The sequence below is a fragment of the Neolamprologus brichardi genome, chromosome 6 (genome assembly GCF_056152115.1).
Source record: "Neolamprologus brichardi isolate AB-2024 chromosome 6, ASM5615211v1, whole genome shotgun sequence".
NCBI classification, from domain to species: domain Eukaryota; kingdom Metazoa; phylum Chordata; class Actinopteri; order Cichliformes; family Cichlidae; genus Neolamprologus; species Neolamprologus brichardi.
The window spans coordinates 32571692-32596136 of record NC_142109.1 but is presented as its reverse complement, the minus strand read 5'-3'; the positions used below and the strand labels follow the sequence as shown (position 1 = coordinate 32596136).

The 24445-nt window shown below is 40.3% G+C and overlaps 1 protein-coding gene and 1 long non-coding RNA gene across 2 annotated transcripts; both read right to left on the bottom strand.

Moving 5' to 3' along the window:
• Positions 1 to 5104: 5104 nt before the first annotated feature.
• Positions 5105 to 6378, bottom strand: LOC148102617 (uncharacterized). Its single transcript, XR_015719193.1, has 3 exons — positions 6074 to 6378; positions 5729 to 5910; positions 5105 to 5356 (listed from the first exon to the last, which is right to left on the bottom strand). It is a non-coding gene; the product is annotated as an uncharacterized LOC148102617 (long non-coding RNA).
• A 3537-nt stretch (positions 6379 to 9915) lies between these two features.
• Positions 9916 to 22895, bottom strand: LOC148102616 (multidrug and toxin extrusion protein 1-like). Its single transcript, XM_087842629.1, has 16 exons — positions 22463 to 22895; positions 21794 to 21895; positions 21637 to 21705; positions 21266 to 21414; positions 16362 to 16404; positions 15521 to 15565; positions 15329 to 15426; positions 14619 to 14716; positions 14016 to 14197; positions 13825 to 13933; positions 12134 to 12209; positions 11755 to 11824; positions 11517 to 11649; positions 10466 to 10560; positions 10325 to 10388; positions 9916 to 10251 (listed from the first exon to the last, which is right to left on the bottom strand). The coding sequence occupies exons 1-16, from the start codon at positions 22643 to 22645 to the stop codon at positions 10007 to 10009; spliced, it is 1761 nt and encodes a 586-aa protein (XP_087698755.1). The 5' UTR covers positions 22646 to 22895; the 3' UTR covers positions 9916 to 10006.
• Positions 22896 to 24445: the final 1550 nt, after the last annotated feature.

The window sequence follows — 24445 nt, the reverse complement described above, 5'->3', positions numbered from 1 at the left end:
CCTTATTCAGAGTGCCAACCCAAGGCTCCTGGAAGGTGTGGTTGAAAGCCGTCTCAGCGATGTTTACGGATGTTGTATTAAGGAGCGCAAAGGGGACACAACCACTGCAAACAGATTGACATGATCACACCGAAGGGCTGAAAAAATATACTGTAGTACAGATGGCAGAATTATAGCAAATAAAGGACATCTTTGGTAGCACTCCAACTCACTAAACTGAGGAAAGCCACAGACAGCTGGATGATGTCGGTGTAGGCCACTGAATAAAGGCCTCCCAACAAAGTGTGGCCACAGCTGCAGAGATCCAAATAGAGTAGCCATAAGGTAAGTCTAGTATCACGCTCATAGTTGCACCTGTTAGAAAAAAACAATAAGCACAATCTTTTAAATGTTGCATAAGGCTAAGCTAAATGCTTTGTTAGATGCTAAGCATGCATGTTTACCTAAGCCAAGCAGAGTACACGACACCAACAGGACGTCGACCAGCAGACATGGCACTACAAGAGCACCGCTCAGTAATTTTTATACTTTATCTGGAACGGGTCCATCATAGTGATGTATTTTCTCTCCCTCATTGGTTTGGCAAAGAAAAGACCGCCTTAAGTAGTGGATGAGATACTGTTTGAACCATGTGATTTGGATTACGCTAAGCTACACAGAAACAATGTGCTGACATGTCTGATATGATTAGGAAGTGCGCATCACAATGGCACATGAGTGGTCTTACCTAATATGAATGAATATGAAGGACACTGAATACTGTAAAGGAAAAAGAGCCCATATTAAACCCATGTTGGGAGTGTACACTGCCTCGGCCACACCCAGGATAAATCCTCCTCTCACCCACGTAGCTGCAAAAGGAGGACAAAAACACAAGTTTATAGTAGTGTGGGTTCTTGTGCAAGACGAACACAGTCGCAAGTGTGAGCATATACAGTTTGGGCAACCTTGTTAATAGTCATTATTTTCCTGTATAAATCGTTGGTTGTTACAATAAAAAATGTCAGTTAAATATATCATATAGGAGACACACAGTGATATTTGAGAAGTGAAATGAAGTTTATTAAATTTACAGAAAGTGTGCAATAATTGTTTAAACAAAACCAGGCAGGTGCATAAATTTGGGCACTGTTGTCATTTTATTGATTCCAAAACCTTTAGAACTAATTATTGGAACTTAAATTGGCTTGGTAAGCTCAGTGACCCCTGACCTACATACACAGGTGAACCCAATAATGAGAAAGAGGATTTAAGGAGGTCAATTGTAAGTTTCCCTCCTCTTTTAATTTCCTCTGAAGAGTAGCAACATGGGGGTCTCAAAACAACTCTCAAATGACCTGAAGACAAAGATTGTCTGCATGTATCACTGGCACTATCGTAATTAATACGGAGTCTCTGAACAGCCCTCTCTCTTTCAGACTGGGCAACCAGGCTACGTCTTTGAAGGCAGCATGAACTGATGCTTGCAACAATCACCTTGTTTGCTATGTGCGTTAACTTGTGAAGCCATTAATCTGCATCAACCAGATTAGCAATAACAAGAGAATTAGTGAACTGCAATAATCCATGAAGCTGCAGCCTTACTGCTTTTAAATGATGCACTTTATGTACAATGATCTCAGATTACCTGCTGCAGAACCTTAACCATAGTGGCATCCCATTATATTTAAAAAGGACACAGTGAGCCTGTGCAGAGAGCCAAGACAGCTGTAGTAATCATCTAATTGGATAACGAGGCATTTTTTGCACACTTTACAAGATAAAACCCAAAGCTTTGCGTAGCCATCTCACACACAGTGCCAGGTAAACATCAGTGCACCAGTAACTTTCTATTTAAAGCCCATATCTGCAGTCAATAAACCTCAGCTTACAACATATACTTTGTGTTTTTATTGTTTGTCCATCTTTTAAATGTCCAGCAAACATTTAAAAGGATGGACAAACACAGAGCATAATTGATCTTGAGAAAAGGTTTAACAAAACCTCCCTCTGCTCTGTAAGAAAAACCAAACCAAAACAAAAACACTTTGAGTATACTACCTATTATCAGCTATACTGATGTGGGTTTCTTGCACAAGAAGTTGATGTTTCTGTGTCCAAGAAGCACCACCTCCGTCCTGTCTCCATTGCTCTTCCTCTCAGTCTTCCTAGATTTTCGGGCAGCCCACAATCCTGTCCCCAGGATTAGGATGTAGAACATCACCACCGCAACCACCGCAACCACATTCAGAGCCATGTCACTATGGGAGCAGACTGAGCGGGAGATGTGCTGCTTGGAAAGCAAATACAGATACTGTACATCAACCACGAGGGTGCAAGAAAAAAGTTCACCGACACGCACAAGAACTTAAAAGCCACGTTTTGGGAGCACGGTTGAGTTCGCAACAGGTGGCGCTACTGTTGACATGCAGTGAAGGTTCAGCTTGACAGGGAAAGGACAAGCCCACTTCTCTAAGTCTAATTCAGGGAACACAATTCCTGGAAGCTCCCTAGGATGGAAAATCCCCATCCCAGCAATAGAGTAGCTCCTGCACCTTTTTTTTAAATGACACTTAAAGGAGATCTAATCTGTTAATTTACTATATAATTTAAAATTATATTTATATATTTAAATTATATTCATCATTAATTTATTCAAAATGTTATTCAATTTATTCTTATTTATATTCTTTGCTAAACTTCTCTCAGGTCTTTAGAGGTACTGAATCTTTAAATGGAACACACATTTAGAAAAACTGAAGGAAAAGATTGGTCAATAGGTCAGAGACAGAAGGAAAGGGACTCAGTCAGTTGCCACATAGTCTGTGTCCATGTTTGTAGCACAGTTTACATAAGGCATCGCTCGGGTTTATGAAGTGCCAAAACAAATAGCAGGACGGAGCTCTGCAATCATGCAATAAAAGCTGTGCAAAAACGCAGCCGCATGTTTGCTGAATCAAAGCAAAGCGTTCCAGCCCAGCCTCCTGGGATTGTCTGCGGTGTGGCTGAATATAAAGCTCAAAACATTTGATATCACATTTTGCACATTTGTCATGAAGTCACTATTGGAGTCCCACTGCAGGAGGCTTCTAATTGTTAGCAGGTGTTCACTAAATTCTGCAACCCAGGCACGCTACTGCTCCTTGACTCCAGCTGAGACGTCTGTCATTGGTCAAAATCTTGATTCAGGCTCAGATGCAGAAACTGCAAGCATGAAAAGTGCTACCCTCCCTCTGAAATCCTGAACTTTGTGCACCACATTGCTAACTCTATTTAATCAGCCAAAATAAATGGCTCATTATACTCTGCTTCCAATGTCTCTGCATTTCAGTCCATTTTTACTCTCTAAAACATGACAGATAAAACTTTTAGTTTTAATTCACCTATTTCCTCTATTTCAAGCCAGTGCTCTCACACCCTTTACTCTGGTGCTGGAGTAAGATATGCATTTTGTGTAACAAACTTCATGTGTGACTTTTGAAACACTGTATCCAAAATTACTCGAAACTTCAAAAAAAAAAAAAAAAGTTACCAGCTGTGCTTCTGTAGCTAGATGCTGACACATGTAGCCGATAAAACTTTATTGACATCTGCAAGTATGACAAGCATGAGGGAGAAAAAAACGTTAGAGCAGGGATGATGTAGTGGGTGCAAGGAGTGGATGCTTGACAGTATTCGCCTTAAACTGCCTATCAGGTTTAATTATTCCTTAATTAAGTAATAACCCAGAAAACGTTCCATTACTTCAACTGTAAAACCACAGAACAAGTGACATAACCACAGATAACCAGCAGGGTGTTCTAAAGCACCAATGCTTATTGTGTGGCGTCAGTAAACGGTGAATATGGTTTTGTAAAGATAAATGGTGATGTTTGGGTAAGTATATAGGCAGTGTTGGGGAGTAACGGAATACATGTACCGCCGTTACGTATTTGAAGTACAAAATATGAGTAACTGTATTCCGTTACAGTTACAGTTTAAAAAGGTGGTATTTAGAATACAGTTACTTTGTTGAAATAAATGGATTACACGACGGTACTTCCCTGTTTCATATTGTCGCGGGTCAGGACTGTTTGGGTTTTGTTTGACAGCAACGTTCTGTTGTTCCAGGCGGCAGCGTTACGGTTGGTTGCCATGGTTACAGGGTGACGCTCTCTCTCTCTGCGTGTTTCCTGGGTGAGAGAGGCCTTTTTGTTGTTGTTGTGCTAAGCTAATAGGCAGAATGCTACAGGTATAGCTCTAAAGAATGTAGCATCATAGGCAGTGTAGTCCGTGCTGCAGGGAGAATGGACTGCCATACACGTTATGTGTCTGTGAGCGAGGGAGGGAGAAAAAGGAAAAGTACGAGCTGTCATCGAGCAGAAACGGGAGCTGGAAGCATGTAAATATAATAATAACCACTGCAGCCAAGAAGAGTGCCTGACGAGCCCAGTTGTAAGTAAGCTATTAAGACTCGACTGTACACCGTGTTCGTGTTTTCCTCCAAAAACAATAAGTTCCGTTGGAGCAGCCTTTCAACGCCTCTCTCTGTCTAGCAAAGTGACCCAGACAACAAAGTAAAGCTATTTTTCACCTATGACCCCGACACAGAACCCACCGTATTAGCCAGAGGTCCCTTTACTACGGTTCGGAGCCGCCCCAGATAGCAAGGAAACATTGAAACAACGTTGAGTCAATATCAGGCGACGTCATTGAATCAACGTTGAAGTGTGACGTTGACCTAACGTCACTTTTGCACCCTTTTTTAATGTTGAAACAACGTCAGGTTTTGATGTTGAATCAATGTTGAAACCTGACATTGAATCTGACATTGAAACAATGTCAGATTCTGATATTGAAACACTGTTGAGCTATGGTGTTGATTTTCCACCTCTTTCGCACAGTTGCTTTTTATTAAAACAACAGTTAAATCATGACTGGAAATCTACCTTTCTTTATAGGTATTTTAACCAATACTAAACTACTGCATGTTTCCATCAATACTTAAACCACCTAAACACATAATTGTAATTATTCCTCAAATTGGACACCCTTTATAAAAAAACAACAACAACAAATGTCTCACAATGTATCATGTCAATATTAATATCCTAAAATAAGAAAGCATTGCATGTGATGTAACAGAGAAAAAAAATAAACAAAAAAAGGTCAATAGGCATGTTTCGTTTGCTAAATACTTTATTAAAAGACAGTTTCCTATTTACATTTATATGTTTCACAGAAGTTTGTAATTTTTTACTCTGGGATGGGGATCATGATGTGCGTCCTGCACCACCCATACCCATACGATCTGGGGCGTATCGGAGCCATTTCTGCACTGCTTGTGCAAAGACAAACTCGGACATAGAGTTTGCCCCTAACTGCTGCGTCAGGCCATCTAGGAAAAAAATACACACACACAAACAAAAAAAGTGAATTAGAGCACATGAATAAGCTCTTGTTAACTGTCTTCAGTGGGGAGAAAGTATGTAAACTCCTAGGCTGATAAACATGAAAGTCACCAGGCGTAAATCTGCAAACTGCCGCATTTGATTCCCAAAGAGCTATGAGCGGAAAAAGTGATAAGTCTTAGCATGGTGTGCCGTGTATCCTTTAAAACAAAATAAACATGGGGTCCTCGGGCTGTACAACTACAAGCCGAGGACTAAACAAGCCAAAGACCAAAGACTCCATCTCCAGATTAACCGGACATGAAAGTCTTGTTATTAAGAAAGACAAAGTAATATAGCAAAAAAACTGTAAAACTTACCACCATATATGCATTTGCAGAGCGCTGTATCTTTAAATGCCATTTTTTGCTTTGTCTGGTCCTTGGTTTTTTTTCCCTGCCCAGTTGAGTACCGAGGCCAGCTCGTTTGTAATGGCATAAGCCATTACACGGCGGACTCGCACCTCCAGTGTGGTCCCTCCAATCAAGGCAAAGCGTCTCACCTATAGACACATTTTAAGAGATGGAATTAGCATGTCTCATGTCTTAAATGTGTATGCAAGTGCTTGTGTGTTTAATCAACAGGCCGTTGTTATGTATTTAAATCACATCTGACAGCTATTACACTTTATAGTTACAAAGTGTACATAACCTTTATATACTTACCATTGCCTTATTTGCCTCTTATGATTGAAAAGCTGCCTCTGCATTGTTTAGCTCCTCAATGTTGTGCAAGGGCAAATCCAGAGGCAGTACCCCAGCATCTACCGATTCATTGCAGCAGGGATGGCGGACGGCTCTGACCTCCTCACGGAGTTCGTTAACAGCTGTCGTCAGGTCTGACAGCATAGCTAATATCTTTTGTGAGGTCGCATCTGTTTAAAAAAACAATTCCAGAAAGATTAATGGCTTAAGCAGTGAGAGGCGAAAAACTAATAAATAAATAATAAAACGCAGTTTACGTGTGGACAAAAGGTGCAAACGCAAGGTAGGTGAGCGTGCAACGTAAAGTTAGGTGAGCGTGCAACGTAAAGTTAGGTGAGCGTGCAACGTAAAGTTAGGTGAGCGTGCAACGTAAAGTTAGGTGAGCGTGCAACGTAAAGTTTGAATTGAGTGCGAATCGAAGCGGGTGCGCTCCAATCATTAAAAGTAACAAAGTCATTGAACACATTTATACAGTTACCTTTACGTTTATCAATCATATATCACAGATTTACAATTTTTTGTAGTACTATGCTAAAAAGCAACTACAGAGCGAAAGTCTGGGTCAAGCGCCGAGGCGACGGCAAGAACAAAGTAACCCTCGAAGCGTTAAAGCTAGCTTTGTAAGGGAATATAACGGAAAAGTATGAAACTTAAATGTTTTCTTTGTTGACTTTGTTCGCAGTGCAATTTATTTGTTGCCGGATTGTAAGATGAAAGTAGACACAATTTCGGGCTCCCACATTTTGTCCGAAACTTTACATTAACAAGTTTGTTTGTTTTTTACTGTTATTCAAATGCAACCGTGGAAATAACGAATAGAACAAAAGTCATTCATTCTTACCTTATATTAATCGTGGTGCAGGCCAGTGCAGTGCATGAACTGATGCCTTCTCCGGTCAATTCCGCTGAGAGTAAATCTAATGTCCCGCTCTACTGTACAAGACAATGGTTACCTGAAGGGATGTACCACTGTGAGAGGGGGGGCTATGGAATAGTCCAAGTGGTAGCAGCTTTAATTTCCCGCTCAACCATAAATCAATGGTTTTTCAACGTGATTGTTGTCACCTTGTCAACTATAAATAGATCAACAATCAACGATGACAGAACAACAGTGAATCAATGTTATTTCAATGTCAGTGTCAGGTTTCATCAGTATTTCAATGTTGTTTCAACATTGGTTTTGTGTTGACATTTCAAGCCTGACGATTCTGATGGTTCAGATGGCAAATCAACATCTGTTCAATGTCTCCTTGCTATCTGGGGCGGACCTTCAGTAACAGTAATAAATCACAGCAATAGTACATTCACGTAGTTGTAAACAACATGATAATATATTAAGTAATCCAAAGTATTCAGAATACGTTACTCTCATTGAGTAACGTAACGGAATACGTTACAGAATATATTTTGGGGCATGTAATCTGTATTTTGTAATGGAATACATTTTAAAAGTAACCTTCCCAACACTGTATATAGGTCAGAATGTACTCTAGTGTCAGATATTGGTTTATCTGGACAGACGAGAAAGCAGTGAATAACATAAACAGAGCGCTGCTACAAAGCTTATTCAAACTATAAAATAATCTTAAATAATCTTTAACAGACAGACGGGTGGTAAACAGCAGATTAATCCACATTGTGACTGACTTCCTACCCAAAACTGAATTTTAAAACGGACAGGTCACAGCTGTTTTACTCACCAGGTGGTGTTCCTCCTCAGTCAGCTGTACTTGAGTAAGAGCACTTTTTTATGCTTGAATTATGTTTTTATTTTTCCATCTTCAGTGGCAGCAAAAAGTGTCATAAAGTCTATAAAACGAAATGTTTTGTTTTCTAGTCCTTTATCATTGCTATAACTAATTACACAACCAAACATGCAATAACTCTCTAGGGGGGTTTTACAGTGTCTCTGCTCTGAAAACTCCTAATTAGGAGTCTTTCTGTTCAGTGACCGTGAGGTCTTGCAAAGCAAATGCTTCCTCTGGGAGGAAGAATTGCTGGGTGGAATCAGGCTCTGTGGAGAAGGTGACCCACCCCACTAAGGGGAAAGGGGATCTTGCTCCGCTCCTAACCACAAGGGTGTATTACTTGTCTTTGTTGCTTCACCACTAGTTTTCTTGATCATCTCTATCATCCAGCTTCATCAGAAGCAGAATGTTAGAGAGGGTAAATGACAATATTTCAAGGCTTCCCTGGATTTCTTTCCTTCTGTAAACACAAAAAACTTATAGTAAAAACTATATCATGCACTCAAACTCCCACTGTCTTTCTGGGCCTCAGCTCAGGATGTGACTCTATTGACCTCTTATATGCCTCTTGTATAACAGGATGTTGGCTGACTCCTGCTGCCAGCCCTCGAGTGGACAAGCTGCTTGTCTTGGAAATGAGTTATGTCAGGTCAGTTGGCTTATCTGAACACTCATCAGGAGGAACAATGCCACAAATTTTGTGAGCTAACAAAAAACCAAAACATGCTAAATCACATGATTAAGGTCATGCATCACACTGTGCTGTGATTTGTTATCGTCTTCCACATTTAGTTTTTATTGGGTCTCATTTCTCAAATTGCAAATTCTCCATTCCTCTCCGTGCATCTTAGTCCCTGAAACTAGGTATGTGGCAATGGATTGAAGCAGGGGACGCAGGTTTCCTGGTCGTCCTAAAGTCCACAGTCAAGATGATTGTGCTCGCACCGCAAGGAGTCAACCACAGCCCGGTACTCTCTCTCAACACCCACACTGATCCATCCAGCCACTGCAGAGTCATCAGAAAACCTCTGAAGATGACAGGTCTCTGTGCAGTGGCGGAAGTCAACAATCCAGGACACAAGAGAGGCATCCAGCTGCATTTCAATCTGATGCCACTACTAAAAAAGTTCAACAAAGACTGTTCTTTTTACGGAAAATGAGATCCCTTAATGTCTCATCTGAGATGTTGTCTTTGTTTTGTAGAAGTTTTATTGAATGATGTCTTTTCGCTGCCTGGTTCGGTAACCTGACGGTGAAGAATAAGAATAAGTTGGGACTTCTGGTAAAAACTACTAGCAAAATTTCAGGGCGCTGGCAAGATGGACTTTTGGCCATTTACAACAAAAATGTGCTTAGGAAGGCTCATTCTATTGTTAATTGTTTGAACCATCCACTTCACAGTGAGTCTGAGTTGTTGCCTTCTGGGCGCCGTTTTAGAGTACCTGTGAGGAAGACCAAGACTCCAGGTTTCTTTTATCCCTACTGCATCCCATCTCCTTAGTGGCAAATGACCGTCCTGTGACTTTCTATTACTATTATTGTCATTATTATTTTATATTATTGTTTTGTTTACTTTTATTTTGCCTGCTGCTAAACTAATTTCCTCTTGTGGGACAATAAAGAATTTGAATTGAATTGGCTATGACAGAGTGGATAATGTCACATGTGGGGTTAGCAGAGGGAGGCACAGAAACAGCCACCAAGATTAGATGGGTAAAAACTCGACTTCAGAGTCGAACTGTGCTAGATTTGCTATTATGGACATTGATAATTAACAGTACTGGTTGTTTGATGAAACTGTCTGAGAAGATGTCATTTATTGCAAAGGCTGATATGTATCTGAATGTGAATCTAATCTTTATTTAAAACATATAATTAGCAAACATTAATAAACACTAAAAAAACCTTATATGAAATCAGAAATACAACTATTATTAGCTATTAGCTATAAATAAATATGCTATTTAATACATAGTTTCTGTAAAAGAAACATAATTAGACAGAAGAGAAAGCTAAATTACATTAAATTCTTTAATTTTCTTTTGGTATTTCTGATATCTTTTTGTGATATGTTGATTAAGGCAAATAAAAGAAAAAGTGGTATTTTTTGTATGTATGTACACAACAATACATTTAACCCATTACATCATTTGAGCAGCGGGGTGAGGACGGTGTTGGTAATGACTCCAGCAGCGAGGATGAGGATCATGATGAGTATCGCCAGGCCGCGCCGTAACACCAGCTGTGACACTGACAGAACATCTCCCACTGTAGTGGTGTTGGTGGTTTTACTCTCTTCTGGTATTTGCATCTCCATGTATACGTGGTCCACCCCGGCGCTCTCACCACTGGATGCAATAGTACTGATTGGGGTCTGGATGTGATTAGAGTCTAGGGTTTGGAAAGAGAAGCATGAATAAGACACTGTAATAACGGGAATGTTTCAGCCAGTTTGCCCACTCACCTCTATTTTCCATCTCGATCGTGTCTTTTTCTTCTTTGACGCGGACTCCTGCTCGCACTTCGGCCTGATCAGACACAACAGTTAATGACATGCTTTGATGAATGAAACTGTGATAAACTGTCGATAGATGCAGGTGCGCACCTCTTCAGCAGCCTTCTTCCAATCGAGTTTGCACAAAAACGTGATGAAAAAGATCGCCTGCAGTAACACGCAAACCGTAAGGCCTGTCCAAAATCCTACAGCAGAAAAAACAGAAGAAGAAGAGTTTTAATAGTTTTTTTGACAAGCAGGAAGTACAGCTAATTTCTGACCGCAGCACGCATTTGTCACAATCCACCTGTAACCTGAAAAGACACAACATACACTGGTTATTCAGCTGGAATAAACAGGCTTGAACCTGCTGTGGCGTGTGTGTGTCCCTTCTAAATTCACACAAGCCTAAGACATCCTAGTGAAAATCATTCTACTTTTACGATGCACATACATTTTTTATTTTTCTGTTCCTCACATTGTCTTCAGGCTGCACCGGTTTCATTTATTTGGACCCACGAAATGCCCAGTTGGGGTCATTTTAGGGTCTGGTTTCTGTTAAGTTTATGTTCAGTCTATTCATATGTTTAGTTACAACTGTTAACAACCAGTATCGCCTGATCCTCATCAGGTTCTAATATTATTTAAATACAACTTTAGATGAATAGCAGCATATGGCATATTATGATACGTCTTTAGCAAAAACTAAGCAGAAAACGCAGAAGCGAAGTGCTTTGCTTGGGATGGTGATTGTGGTGTGCATTGAAGTTTGCATGGTCCAACATCTCCACTTTCTTCTTGCCTGTCCAAAGAACATTGTTCCATCAGATGCAATATTGCAAACCTAATCCATGCTGCTATGTTCTTTTTGGACAGAAGAGACTTTCTTCTGTCAGACCTTGATGCACAGCAACAAATGCTTCCCCAAAGTCACTGCTGATGTCTTTCCTCCCTGGCATTATTATAACATACTCGACTAGAAAACTACCAAAATGTCTGATTTTATTTAATGAATATAATAAAATTAATTGTTATTATATAAAATTAGGGATAAATAAAGTACGACATATCTTATTTTCTCTTGTCTTGAATATGTGATATCAATCCAATGCTATGAAGGAAAACAAAGGAGCTTGGAATGCCACCCTCACTCAGTCCTCACCTACAATCCCCATTTTGGCTGCAAACATCAGAGACACACCAATGGGTAAGCCAAAAAAGTAGTACCCGACCAGGTTACACAGAGCACCAACCGACTGTTTTCCTACACCTCTGACAACTCCTCCGGCCACAGCCTGTAAACACAAACACAGATTTCTCTGAATCACATTTTATATTTGACAGTATTAGCCTGAAATGTCGATCACTGCTGTAATCAAAAAAGAAAAATCATTTCTTACCGCAATTGCATCAGCAAGATGCAAGAAACTATATATCAACATGAGGTCAGAAACCCTCTGCAAAATATCACTAAAAGAAATGTGCAGTTTCAGCTTCAGTACATCTGTCTGTACATTCACAAATATTGTCAAACATCATAAACATATGAAACTTAATGAAAACAAAACCTTTAATACAATGGGACACATGGACAATGCATTTATTTGATTATAGCACTCACATAGGCTTGTTTTAGTTAACTGAAACTGGATAACAAGGGCAACATGTTTCTGGGACAAAGGTGTAAATGATTATCTTGAATAATACATGTAATTAAAGAAGCAATAAATAAGAGAGGAACTCTTCCTGGAATCAAGGTTAAAGGTCAAAGATACTTACGGCTCTGATGTGAAAATGTATCCGATGACATCCTTTGAGACGCCAAAAATAATACTAACAAAGCATGCAATTATGACTGCAATGAGAAAAAGCATTTAAATATTAAAATCACAGGAAAAACAGAAAAACAAGGAACACAAAAGGTGACCAACTTTACAGTTTATATACAGTTGTGGTGAAAAATGTACTGTAATTTCATTATTCTTCTTTTTCCAAAGTGGAACGACTGTACAGCATTCACGTTTAACAACAAAAACTGTCATGGTCCTGGGCCTAGGTTCTGTTAAAGATGTTCCTTATTTGATTACCCCCTGTGTGCCCCTCTGTGTATCTGTGAGCCCTCGTTTCCCCTCGTGTTTCATTTAATGTTTTCCCCAGCCCGTTATGTCTGTGCTCTCTCTCCTCCTGTCTGAACCTCTGTGTACTTCCTGTTTTACTTTGACAGTCTGTCGTCAGTATGCATCATGTTGTGTTCACTCCTGCCCTGTCTCGTTACGATTATCTGTGTCAGCTGTGTTCCCTGTGTGCTCCCACTTCCCTCGTTAACCCTCTGTGTATTTATGTGCATGTCTCCCTCAGTTCAGTGTCGCGTCGTCAGTGTCTCCTCTCTGAACCCGTGTGTCTTTCTGTGTTCCCTCGGTCTTCTGTTAGTATTCCCAGTTTAGTTCTGTTTCTTTGTAAGGCCTGCAATAAAGCAGTGGTTTTGAGTTCAGTTCCTGTCTCCGTGAGTTTTGCGTTTGGGTCCTCATCTGCCTCCACACAGCCAGTTCATGACAAAAACAAGTTCAAAAACAAGGCACAAGTTGAATTTATGTTAACACTTTAGAACCTAAACCATGATATAACTGCCAGAAATCTTTCATTTTTTGATAATGGACTGTTTGTTGAACCTTTAGACAAAATATATATCAAATTTTAATCAGCATATATGAGTTTTAACTTGAATCACATTCGCTACACGCTGATGATCACAAAAAAGCATGTATCAAATACGATACGCTGGGATTTAAAGGGTTCAAGTTTAACTGCAGGCTCAAAATTACATGAAGTATACATAGTCCACAAATTTATCGCAGTTTATTCAACATGTGTTCTAATGCATATCAACTACATACTATTTTGCCCAGGGTCGGGTAAACAAACTGGTCCATAATTTGGTGATTTACACATTTGCTTTATAAGCAAAAGGTCACTGGTTCAATTTCAACTGGAGACAAATCCCCTTTGAGACTGTGTCAGGATGAGTATCTGGCATAAACCTGCCAGATCAATCATGCAAAGCTACCCCCTGTGGTGAACCCTTATGTTGACGGAACAGCCATGGACCCTGTATGGGTTGTGGAGGTACTCGAGCTTCCTCCCAGACCAAAGAAATGCATGTTAGGTTAGTTAATGGCTCTAATGTCACTGTATACATGAATATGAATGGTTGTCTATCTCTGAGTTGGCCCTGTGATGGACTTGGCACCGTGAGTCCACCATTAATCTACCATTAATTGGATACACTGTTGGAAGGTGGCTGGATGGATGAATAGTTCATTTATATTTTATGAAATGTATTCTACTTCTAATTCTTATGTCATGAAGCTCAGCATAAAATAAAACTAATCCTGCTACTGCTCAGTTAGCAGTATTTTTACTTTTTCTGTTCATTTAACACAGACAATAATACTTAGTGTGTTGGTTCTTACATGCACAGATGATGGGGACTTTGCACGACAGCTTGGCCTGCTCGATGTTTCCTGCACCAAGTGCATTCCCAACCCTTACACTGGCAGCACCAGAGACTCCTAGTGGAAGCTATGGGAATAATCCATGTGTAATTAATAATGTAATGCCAGGTCAACATATAAGCAAAAGTCAAAAGGTTCACTGGAGTTACCATGTATGCTGTAATAGCCAATTGGTAGGATATCGAGTGAGCTCCCAACTCGACCTCACTGATCACACCGCCCAGGAATCCTCCCAATTCAACCACCCACCACTCCAGACAGAGCATGAGCATGCTGGGGACAGCCAGCTTGACAAAGGGTCCCCACTCCTGGAGACAGTCGAGGGACCAACCTGTGGGTCAGAGTGACTCTATATGTCATCTTTCAAACTACTGGTTTAAATTATGATTTAATTATGGGCCTCGGATCAACAATTACTAATGAGGAATTTGCATAAATCAGACATTAGTATTAAACAATATTTAAATCCCACACATTTTAACTATTACAAAGATGTCTTGAAGTTTATTGGAACCGCAGAGTTAAAGAATAACCTCTCCTCCACACTGCACGCCACAGTTATAGAGTATGACTATTTTTGTCAAACATTAAACCCTGGAGTATTTATAATGGAAAACTTCAGGTATGAAAGGTCACAAAGCTGAATGATGCAACATGATGAAATTATTGGACAGAATTGGAAATAAGAATGACACAGCAAAATCAAAACATTTCAGCAAGTTCAGGATCCCCGTAGAAGTAAAATGACTGACCTGCCCATGTGGCCTTATGTAGACCTCTCATGTACATGTAAATGAATAAGACTGATGCCAACAAATACTGGGAGATGGCATTGGCTGCTGCTGATCCACTAGAAGATAAAAACATTAGAGATTAAAAGAAGGGGAAAAAGAACAATTAAAGCTCCATATTTACAGGTGACAATTCAAGCACCCTAAGATAGGCTTCAGCCCCCCGTAACCCTGTAAAAGGACAAGTGAAAGAGGATGGATGGGTTTCGAATTAGCTGTCAGTTCATTATTCCTTTTAGGTTTTTGAGAAACAATTTATATTCATGTTCCACATTATGTTATATATTTTTTTCCAATAGTGCTGCTTTGTATTTCCTTGTGCTTATGGGTTTTATAGTCTTCCGAAGCCTGGTATTGATTTCTTATTAGATAGATGTTGTTTGCTTCAAATTAAGCACTTTAAACTGAAAGCACTATCAATGTGTATGCCTGTTACACCTAACCCTTCTTTCCTTCCATCATGTGCAGACGGAGCTTTCAGGACACTTGATCCTTGTGTCCTGCATTTGGGTCTGCAAATTTACCAACACACCATAAAACCTGTGGTAATTCACCTAAATTCACTGGATCATCAGTTTAGATAAAGAATTTAAAACACATATAGTTTTCACTGACTGAATTGAGGTTGCATTCAACCAATGATGTCACAGGAATGATGGAAGAAAACTTACGCAACACCCAAATCCAGCTGATGGATGAGGACGTAGTTGATTATTGCATTAAAGACATTTCCGATTGCTCCAGTTATAACTTGAGGCCATATAATTCCCTGTACACCAAAGCACAAAATACACATAACATTCATGTTCATGTTTTAAATTAAGGTAATGTTGGGCCATATGCATGCTTCAAAAGCACTGCACCTGATTTTGAAGATACCTCCTCTGCAGCTGGTACATGAAAGCAGCCTGAAGAAAGCAAACATTAAATTATAAGAGACTCGTTGACAGAAGTGAAGAACAAATTTGAGCACATGATCAGAACTTAGGTTAATCAGCACGCTAACACTTTTCAATGAAAACAATGAACGTGTCAAATAATTAATAGTAAATCAAAGAAATAAAATGTATCACAGATTCTATACATTTATACACCTCCACTGCAAGTTATTAACCTTCATCCACTTTGTCGGATAGTTTATGCCTCAAAATTCAACCAAGAATAAATGAGAGGGGGGCATCAAAGTTAGAGATTGAGCAGTATTGTTGAACAATGTAAACTTAAATCTCATTAGAAACGAATACCAAGTCAAACATGATAAATGGTGAATGCACTGATTCTTATAAAGTGCTTTTCTAATCTCTCAGAGCACTCAAAGTGCTTTTTACAACACGTCTCATTCACCCATCAGCACCAACGCCCATAGATCTGGGGGCAAAAGGGAGGAGATCACATTTAGGGTTAGGCAAGCATGCCTAAGTGCTTTTTATCTAACATTCACACTCCAATGGATTCATTGGAGAGTAACTTGGGGTTAGTATTTTGCCGAAGGACATTTGGCATGCAGACTGGAGCAGCTCAGGATCAAACTACCAACCTTGAGATTAGTAGATAGCTTGAGCCACGACTCAAGTGTGACCGATGAACTCTGGACCTTAAATAGCACTACATCTGTTGTTAAGACCCTCAGTTCTGGATATCAACCTGCCTTTTGTTTAAATATTCAACACCTTCCAAATCTGCATCAAATCCTATCAAACTCACCGGCAGAGCGGGCATGAAGATCTTCACATAGAGCTGGGAGAGGCTTCGTGTGGAAATGAAAAGACAAAGTAAGCCTGTGAAACTGATTATGGTGACATTTGACTGCACATAAATTAAGGTTACATACCATTTTGCTTGTTCTTTTACTTCATTCTGCTCATTACTGTTTCATGCTGTGTTACACAATGGTGACTTTAATGCGTTATGCTGTAAAATAAGCCCACCAATGATGGTGCTTCCTTTTTATACTTATTGGGTCCAACTAATCCCAAATAGTTTAGACAAACTGAAAATGCATCTCAGGTCTCCGGATGTTAATTATCCTTTTAAAAGTTTTTGGCAGCTTTATCCAAAAGTCGAGGCGCAGTAACAATGTGACAAACAAACAAACACAGCACGTAGTTTAAGTATTGTTGGGTTGTAAACCTGTACAAGGATCTACTGAATTATTTCTCACAGGTCAGAAATGTGTGCAGTAAGAACCAGCACACATTTCCATGCATTTCCACCGCTGAGTTAACAGCTGGTTTCTGCTGCTACAGGTGGTCAAACTATGAGGTTTGGTATAATGTGCTTTTCGATTACTCCATTACAGTGATCCCTCGTTTATCTCGAGTTACGTTCTAAAAATATGTTGTTTTTAGGCTGTAAAACCTGTCACTACACACTTTATACACTTTTCTCAGACAGGCATGAACATTTTCACACTTTTCTCTCCTGTTTAAACACTCTCAAAGTTCAAACCTTCGTAGAAAAATAAGTCCAGTATTAAAGAATGAAGCCAAAGATCAAACCCTGTTTTCAGGTCCAGAACATGGGAATAGAGCAGCTGCCAGTGAAGTCAACATTAATGAATCAATGGTACGGAAATAGAGGAAGCAAGAACAATGAGTTGAGTAAAGTTTGAATTATCTGACTGTTTTGTTTTGCTTAATGCACCTTATAATCCAGTGTGCCTCATGGTCCGAAAAATACGGTAACTTCTACCTTCCTTGGCTGTGTGAACAAATGGAGAAACTATGATTCCCCTTTTAACCATACGATGGATACGCCTACTGTTGCTTGCTTTTACCATTGGACTATGCGGTGTTTCTTATAGCCATATTAAAGGCTCGGACCTTTGTGCTAATGACGGAATGCACTATTCAAAACTGGAACTGTTACATCTTAACACAAGGACTCGGCTACCTCCCCAAACTTATGCGCGCTGTGTTGCTTTGGGGATAGCTCGCTGTCCACGCTATATTCACCGGGGCTGCCGTCATAATCTGCATGTGTATAATCATCCTGTGGGAAACGGACTTTCTCACCAAATACCATCTATTTGGTCAGCTTTCCGACATAACCCAACTAGACTGAACAAGAAAAAAGGAGGTGCCAACACCACCAACTTTCAGCATCTGGAATTTGTACCCTCTGGTGCTGTCACACATTCAGTCTCGGACTCTTCACCACTTAAATTGGCATTAATCAATGCAAGGTCCGTGGTGAACAAGACTTTCATATACCGTGACTTGTTTATCTCTCATGGCTTGGACTTTCTCTTTATTACTGAAACTTGGCTACCTTCTGATGATCTAGCTGCTTTTGTGGAACTGACTCCTGAAAACTGTAACTTCCTCAACACACCTAGGACCTGCCGTCGTGGAGGCGGCCTGGCAACAGTCTTCAGAGATAACTTTAAATGTAGAATGCTACCCAGAAGTGTCTACACCAGTTTTGAACTGCAACTGTTTATGCTGGATCTGTGCTCTCCTGTACTCTGTGCTCTAGTTTATAGGCCTCCTCACCTTAACAAAGACTTCATTAAGGAATTTTCGGATTTTCTATCTGTGACATTACCAACCACTGATAGGCTTCTAATCCTTGGTGACTTCAATATCCATATGTGTTGCCCCTCTAAACCTTTGGTTAGGGAGTTTTTACAACTTTTGGACTCATTTAACCTGACCCAGTCTGTCAACGGCCCTACACACAAGCAGGGCCACACTCTTGACCTCATCTTGTCATCTGGGCTCTCAGTGATCGGCGTTGAAGTGATTGATGTGTGTCCGTCTGACCATAATTTTATTTTATTTAATATTCCAATTCCTCACTCATCCCCCAAACAAACCCAGGCCCCCTCTCTTATACGCCCTATAACACCTGAAACCGCTCCCCAATTCTCAGCTGCCTTCGCTGCATCTCCTTTAGCCATCTTTGATGAAAGTTCTCCTCATAGCAATAGTCCTGATGAGCTTCTTGCATGTTTTAATTGTGCTTGTACCAACATAATGGACTCAATTGCTCCTTTAAAATGTAGACGGCAAAAATTTAAAACTCAGCCTTGGCTAAATAAGGTCACTCGTGCCGTCAGGCAGGAATGCAGGAAAGCAGAACGAAAATGGAAGAAAGATAAGCTCCACGTTTCTTATCAAGTGTTTAGAGATTGCTTAAATAACTATCAGCGTACCATCAAGGTAGAAAGAGCAAATTATTTCTCCATGATCATTAACAAGAAGTCTGGTAATCCTAAAGCTCTATTCAATACAATCAACTCTGTCTTGCATCCCACCACATCAGTCATATCTGAGACTGCCCCACACACGCCTGAGGATTTTCAAAAATTCTTTACTGAAAAAATTAATGATATCCGAGCACATATCCCGCTCCCATCCCAAGACCCCTCTGAACCACCTACATGTTCGTTCCTTTTTTCAGAATTTAAACCGGTTTCATTATCCCATCTCACTGATATAATAATGCACATGAAACCAACTACGTGCCCCTTGGATATGTTACCTACACCATTTCTCAGAGATGTGCTGAAGACAGTCGGCCCCAACATCCTTGCTATTGTAAATGGCAGTATCTCATATGGAACTGTTCCTGACTTGTTTAAACAAGCTGTTGTCCAGCCGCTTCTAAAAAAACCTGGTTTAGATCCGTCAGTTTTTGGCAATTTTAGACCAATCTCTAAGCTGCCATTTTTGTCTAAGGCTCTTGAGAAGATTGTCCTCCACCAATTATCCTCATTCTTAGACACGCATAATATTCTGGACAAATATCAGTCTGGTTTCAGGGCCTTCCACAGCACAGAGTCTGCTCTACTGAAGGTGTTCAATGATGTGCTTCTAGCTGCTGATTCTGGAAAAAGTACAGTTTTAATCCTTTTAGACCTGAGCGCAGCATTTGACACTGTCGACCACACAATCCTATTGAACCGTCTAAAGACATGTGTCGGCATTCAAGGTTCTGCTCTAAAATGGTTTGCCTCTTACCTAGAGAGCAGAACATATTCTGTGATGCTGGGTAACAAATACTCTTCCCCAGCTACACTAACCTGTGGAATACCTCAGGGCTCTATTCTGGGTCCGGTCTTATTCTCCTTATACATGCTCCCATTAGGCTCCATTTTCCAGAAACACCAGATCCCTTACCACTCTTATGCAGACGATACACAGTTCTACCTTTCTCTAAAACCAGGTGCTGATAGTACGCTGCAGAAAGTCTCAGAGTGTCTTAGCGACATACATTGCTGGATGTCTCTGAACCTTCTCAAACTAAATCATGACAAAACCGACATTATAATCTTCGGTAAGCAGGACTCTATTAGCCTCATAAGAAACAATCTGGGCCCATTATCAGCTAATGTGCATCCCCATGTAAAAAATCTTGGTTTCATTTTTGATTCCACTCTCAAGCTGGACAAGCAAATAAATTCAGTTGTTCGTGGCAGTTTTTTCCAACTCAGGAGCGTTTCTAAACTCAAAAATATCCTGTCATCTAAAGACCTGGAAACTGTTATCCATGCCTTCATATCGTCACGTCTTGACTACTGTAACTCTCTCTATTTAGGTATTTGTCACTCAAGCCTGTCACGCCTGCAACTTGTTCAGAATGCAGCCGCAAGGCTCCTGACGGGCACTAGAAAGAGAGAGAATATTACCCCGGTACTTGCATCACTACATTGGCTACCAGTTAAATATAGAATTGATTTTAAGGTTTTATTATTTGTTTTTAAAGCCCTCCATGGTTTGGCTCCAGGTTACATTTTAGATCTTCTTAGCCTGCACTTGCCCACTCGATCTCTGCGCTCCTCCAGTCAGATGGTTTTATCAGTTCCACGCTCCCAGCTCAAATCTAGAGGTGACAGGGCTTTCTCCATTGCCGCCCCGAGACTCTGGAATAGTCTCCCCCCCTTCATAAAATTCTCTCCATCCTTGGAAATCTTTAAATCAAATCTCAAGACCCACTTATTTTCCAAGGCTTTTGGATCTCGCTGATATTACATGTCTTACAAAGTTTTCTTTCTATTTTAATTCTTTTATTATATTATTCCTCTGTTCAGCACTTTGGCCGGCACTTGATGTCTTTTAAATGTGCTATACAAATAAAGTTGACTTGACTTGACTTGACTTTAGCATGTCTAGAGGTCCAACATTTGTGAGATGGTTAGCATCTTTCTCTGTATCTTGGGTGCTACCGCAGGTGCCTTTGACGGTGCAAAACGTTTCGTCGACATTGTTGTTTTTGTTGGGGAGAAAACTTACAAACATACAGTACAGCACTTCACAGTCACACTGCTAGTGATCGAACATTTATGTAAATTTGACAAGCTGAATGCATTCTGTACTGTACAGGAGACACGGCATGGAGGAGATTGGTTGACAATGGACAGCCGATCATGGACACAACGCACTGTAAAAACAGAAAAACAAAAAAACATGCAAAATTGCACAAAAAAAATCCGCGAAACAGCGAAAGGTGAACCGCGTTATAGCGAGGGACCACTGTATATTTTGCACAAACTAACAGTGCTTGCCATTTTGCATAACTCGAGTTTCTTTAAGAGTGAGACAAACACATGCTCAGCAGTGTCACAACATCCACGCGTCTGTTATTGCTGCTTAATAACGGCTCACCTGGCGACCTCTGGACTCTGTTTGATAGCAAGTAGGAGAGGCTCAGTGTTGATGAGGACGGCCCAACAAGGGAAACAGGCCAGCAGCAGAATCAGAACTCCCCTCTGGAGAATCACACCCACACGCTTCAAGTTACCGCTCCCATACGTCTGCGTGAAACAGGTAGACAGACGCTCGGGTGAGAAAAGTTGGAAAACACAGAATCCCACCAAAGAACAAGGGTATGACTGATCAAAGAAAAATAACTCCGAACAAAAGCTCAGTGTTGAGATGTTTAAAAGGCAATTCCAGGAGAACCTGGGAACCCAGCTGTGCTGCTTGTGTTTGTCTTGGTTACACAAATAAAGTGAAAGCTCCGGTGAGGACCCTACCTGAGATATGAGGGTATCACAAGTTAACGACAAACCGCTGCCAATGCAAATACCAGTGACGCTAACTACCTGCAAACAAAACACAACATGCATAAACTGGGGTAAAAATGATGCATAGTTACGGTTCAACAACAAAGGCACTGAAATGTCTGCTCACCGCAACTGATAATGCTACAGCTGCAAGTTCAGTTTTCCCCAGGTGACCACAGAACACCGTGCTGACAAAACCGATCATGAAAATCATCAACTGGGAAATGACCTGAAGAAGAGGAGATACTGACTCTGTGTTGTATTTAGAAATACATTTAAAGGAAACATAAATAAGTAATGAATATGATTAAAACATTTAGTAACTTAAAGATGTTAAACATCTTTACCAAAATATCTAAAATAGATACTTCCCACAAGGGAAATTTCTGTGTTACAGCAGCACGATAAAGAGTAAAAATAGTAAAAACATAAGCAACTGTATGTTTTGGGGGCTTAAAGAAAACATGTAGGAATTTGATATGTAATCCAAATAATGCATAAAAAACATAGTAACTTAATTTAAAATGAAATGATTGTAATATTAAACAGATATACACAGTACAGTCCTACAGTGCTTGAGGTCCATTCAGAAACAGGACTTCATAATAACATAAATAACATTTAATGTATTTATTAATAAGACAGTAAACCAGGGTCCAGGTCCCACGTTTAAATCAAATTTCAGTTTATTGACACATGGTGCATCTTCTGTAGTAAATCCGTTCTTCCTGTCAGTAACAACAGGCAGAGAGTGTGACAAACTTCAAATGAGCTTCAAATTTACACACAGTCTTACCACTGGTGCCGCCAGTTTGGAAAGTTGCACAAGCTCATTGCGGTAAACTGACGGAATAAACCGAGGGACACATTTCTGGCAACAGCCTCGGGAGCTCTGTGCGCAAGCAGCCGCTGCACCTTCCTTTAAATCCTCTTTCACTGCCTCTGTGCATTTTCCTGTTTCTTCCCCAGAAGAGTCCATAATTGAACAAATACAGATCCTCTTCACAAACAGCTCTGGGTGATTTCTGTCACTCAGGCAGAAGAAAATGTTGTTGGTTTGATAACCAGCGCAGGAGTCTGAGGAGGGGCCAGACACATTCTGTCCTCCTCACCTTACAGCCAACCAACTCTTGTCTCTGTTTAGGTGTGATTTCTGCTATTGCAAAATACTCAATACACTTGTACAAATAAAGCATTCATTTACAGTTGATCATTAACATGACAGTTAAAAGATGCTGGTGATATTCTTCAGTAACCAGTGTTGGGAAGGTTACTTTTAAAATGTATTCCATTACAGAATACAGAATACATGCCCCAAAATGTATTCTGTAACGTATTCCGTTACGTTACTCAATGAGAGTAACGTATTCTGAATACTTTGGATTACTTAATATATTATCATGCTGTTTACAACTACATGAATGTACTATTGCTGTGATTTATTACTGTTACTGAAGGTCCGCGGCTCCGAACCGTAGTAAACGGACCTCTGGCTTCTGTGTCGGGCTCATAGCTGAAAACTAGCTTTACTTTGTTGTCTGGGTCAACTTTGCTAGCGAGAGACAGAGAGAGCCATTGAAAGGCTGCTCCAACAGAACTTATTGTTTTTGGAGAAAAACACGAACACGGTGTACAATAAAGTCTTAATAGCTTACTTGCAACTGGGCTCGTCAGGCACTCTTCTTGGCTGCAGTGCTCGATGACAGCTCATACTTTTCCTTTTTCTCCCTCCCTCGCTCAGAGACACGGACTACACTGCCTATGATGCTACATTCTTTAGAGCTATACTTGTAGCATTCTGCCTATTAGCTTAGCACAACAACAACAAAAAGGCCTCTCTCACCCAGGAAACACGCAGAGAGAGAGAGCGTCACCCTGTAACCATGGCAACCGCAACGCTGCCGCCTGGAACAACTGAACGTAGCTGTCAAACAAAACCCAAACAGTCCTGACCCGCCACAATATAAAACAGCGAAGTACCGCTGTGTAATCCATTTATTTCAACAAAGTAACTGTATTCTAAATACCACCTTTTTAAACGGTAACTGTAACAGAATACAGTTACTCATATTTTGTATTTTAAATACGTAACGGCGGTACATGTATTCCGTTACTCCCCAACACTGTTAGTAACACTTTCCAGAAGGATTAGAGCCTTTCCTCAATTGCACTGGGTCCTTCCACCTGCAAAATCCTACTTTTACTCTCACTTACAACTGTAGTGTCAAAGTTTTAAAGTTCTTTAGTTAGTAACCATTTTAAATGGTGTTTTAACATCTTTTTATATTTATATTGTAACAAACCGCCTCATAGGGTCCAATAAATCAGAGTGAGACTGGATGAGGTTGTAACTAAAGTAACTTAAGGTAGCAAAGGATGATTTGTTTACAGAACATAATTAAGGTGAATGTGTCTATCAGCAAGTCAGTAGTGTAAAACGTGCATGAGCATGTGACAAGGTCAGTAAGAATCAAAAACACATGTTGTAGCTGAGCCAGTGTAGTCTAGGAAGCTGGTGTCCAAACAATAGCAGTTACTTTTTAACAGAGAAAAGAAACACTGTCATCCCAGACTTTAACTAAGGATGAGAAATGAGTAAACAGTTGAAAACGACTGAACCAAGACGGGGCTGAGTGGGACAGAAGTCATTACCACGGGTAGCTCAGTGAGGAGCTCTGTGCTTGTCTCTGAGATGAGACTGATGACTTACAGTGAGCTCTGAGTGACTTCAAAGACACAACTTTTTGACGTTTGCTTCAATAAGATTCTTATTATTATT

Coding starts and splice junctions, on each gene's coding strand:
- LOC148102616 (XM_087842629.1), bottom strand. CDS start 22,645: ATGGACTCTTCTGGGGAAGAAACAGGAAAATGCACAGAGGCAGTGAAA. Junction 21,706..21,793: donor CTGTAGCATTATCAGTTGCG/GTGAGCAGACAT, acceptor TTTTGTTTGCAG/GTAGTTAGCGTCACTGGTAT. Junction 16,405..21,265: donor CAGAGTCCAGAGGTCGCCAG/GTGAGCCGTTAT, acceptor TTCCACACGAAG/CCTCTCCCAGCTCTATGTGA.